Here is a 1532-nt window from a genome sequence, read left to right as displayed (position 1 = left end):
GACAGTATTTTGAATAACTTACATTCATAAATCTAGATATACAAGACAGACTTTAGTTAAATCTAAAAATTTAAGGCTTGTAACAGTTTATATAAGGAGAAGTTGTTCATCTAAAATAAAATATAGAAAAATTTTATCAACACTAAAGATAAAAAGTTCTGAGAACAAAGAGAAAAGCAAGTGCTTTGAAAAATGTTACTTCTGTGTGTTCATTATACTTAAATGCAGGTTTTATACAATACATTTTGGCATATGAGTATTGTAACAAAGATCATAGGAATTAAAAGGTCTTGTTCTTTCAAAATAGATTGAAATAGGTAAGATATACAAGTTACTAACAATGGAAAGATATATATACTTATTTATCATAAAAGTATACAGGATCAGGGACATCAACTGGGGAGGGGATGCAATTAGAAGAAACTGACAATAAAGTACCAGTTGTACACTTTTGCTGCACATGATGGAAAGCTACAGTACAGTCCAATGCCAGATTACATGTTACTTCATTTTCCATTTACAAAAATCCAACAGTTTTTAGGTGTGCCTGGCAGCCCCTGGGCCTCCATAAGAATTTACACCTCCCACACGTTATGTTTCAAATAACATTGGTGTTCAAAAGAATACATGTTAATAATGTTCTTGATGTATTTTTAGTCACTGTTGAATACTGTATACCACACCTCAGCTAGCAAAAGCTGTAACACACTGATTCATGGAAACTGCTTCATGTGGTACACAAATACTACAGGCTGTAAAGGATATACGAGGCCTGTGAGAAAAGTATCCGACCTTATTTTTTTTGCGATAACCTGATGGATTTGAATCAAGCGCGCTTGCATAAGCCGATCTTGATCCTTCGTGCGCATGCGTGAATTTTTTCCCGCTTGTTGATTGCGTCAATTGTTGGCAAGCAGCCATTGAGTGAGGTAGTGTGTAGTGCTCTCGTCGGTTTTTCATTGCAAGGAAAATGACGGAATGACTGGAGCAGTGCTACTGCATCAAATTTTGCCAGAAACTGGGCGACAGCCAGGTGGAAACCAATCGAAAGATTCAGACGGCTTCCGGTGACGATGCTATGGGCATCACACAGATTAAGGAGTGGTACAACCGGTTTAAAGACGGCCGCACAACGATGGAGAGCGAGCCACGCTCCGGTCGGCCATCAACATGCCGAAATGACCAGGTCATTGCCAAAGTGAACGCTATGGTGATGCGGGACCGTCGTGTGACTATCAAAGAAATTGCGGAAGAGGTGGGCATCAGCACTTTTTCGGCACATTCCATTATGACCGAAGATTTGGCTATGAAGAGACTGGCAGCGAAATTCGTGCCGAAGCTGCTTACAGCAGAGCAAAAGGAACTTCATGTTGAAGTCTCACAGGACATGCTGGACTCCACAAACAGTGACCCCGACTTCATGAACACCATAATCACTGGTGACGAGTCTTGGGTGTATGGGTACGACCCGGAAACCAAATCCCAGTCGTCACAGTGGAAGCATTCCACGTCACCAAGACCAAAGAAGGTCC

The 1532-nt window shown here is 40.8% G+C and overlaps 1 protein-coding gene across 1 annotated transcript in view; it reads left to right on the top strand.

Moving 5' to 3' along the window:
• Positions 1 to 1078: 1078 nt before the first annotated feature.
• The window catches only part of LOC106475609 (putative uncharacterized protein FLJ37770), a 2583-nt gene continuing 2129 nt past the window's right edge, over positions 1079 to 1532 (top strand). Inside the window, exon 1 of the mRNA XM_013936286.1 lies at positions 1079 to 1528. Coding sequence (XP_013791740.1) covers positions 1079 to 1528 — 450 coding nt within the window. The remainder of the gene's footprint in view (positions 1529 to 1532) is intronic.

Source organism: Limulus polyphemus, unplaced genomic scaffold (assembly GCF_000517525.1).
Source record: "Limulus polyphemus unplaced genomic scaffold, Limulus_polyphemus-2.1.2 Scaffold8867, whole genome shotgun sequence".
Classification (NCBI taxonomy): domain Eukaryota; kingdom Metazoa; phylum Arthropoda; class Merostomata; order Xiphosura; family Limulidae; genus Limulus; species Limulus polyphemus.
Note: the sequence above shows the minus strand (reverse complement) of the source record. Positions and strands in the feature narration are given on the sequence as shown.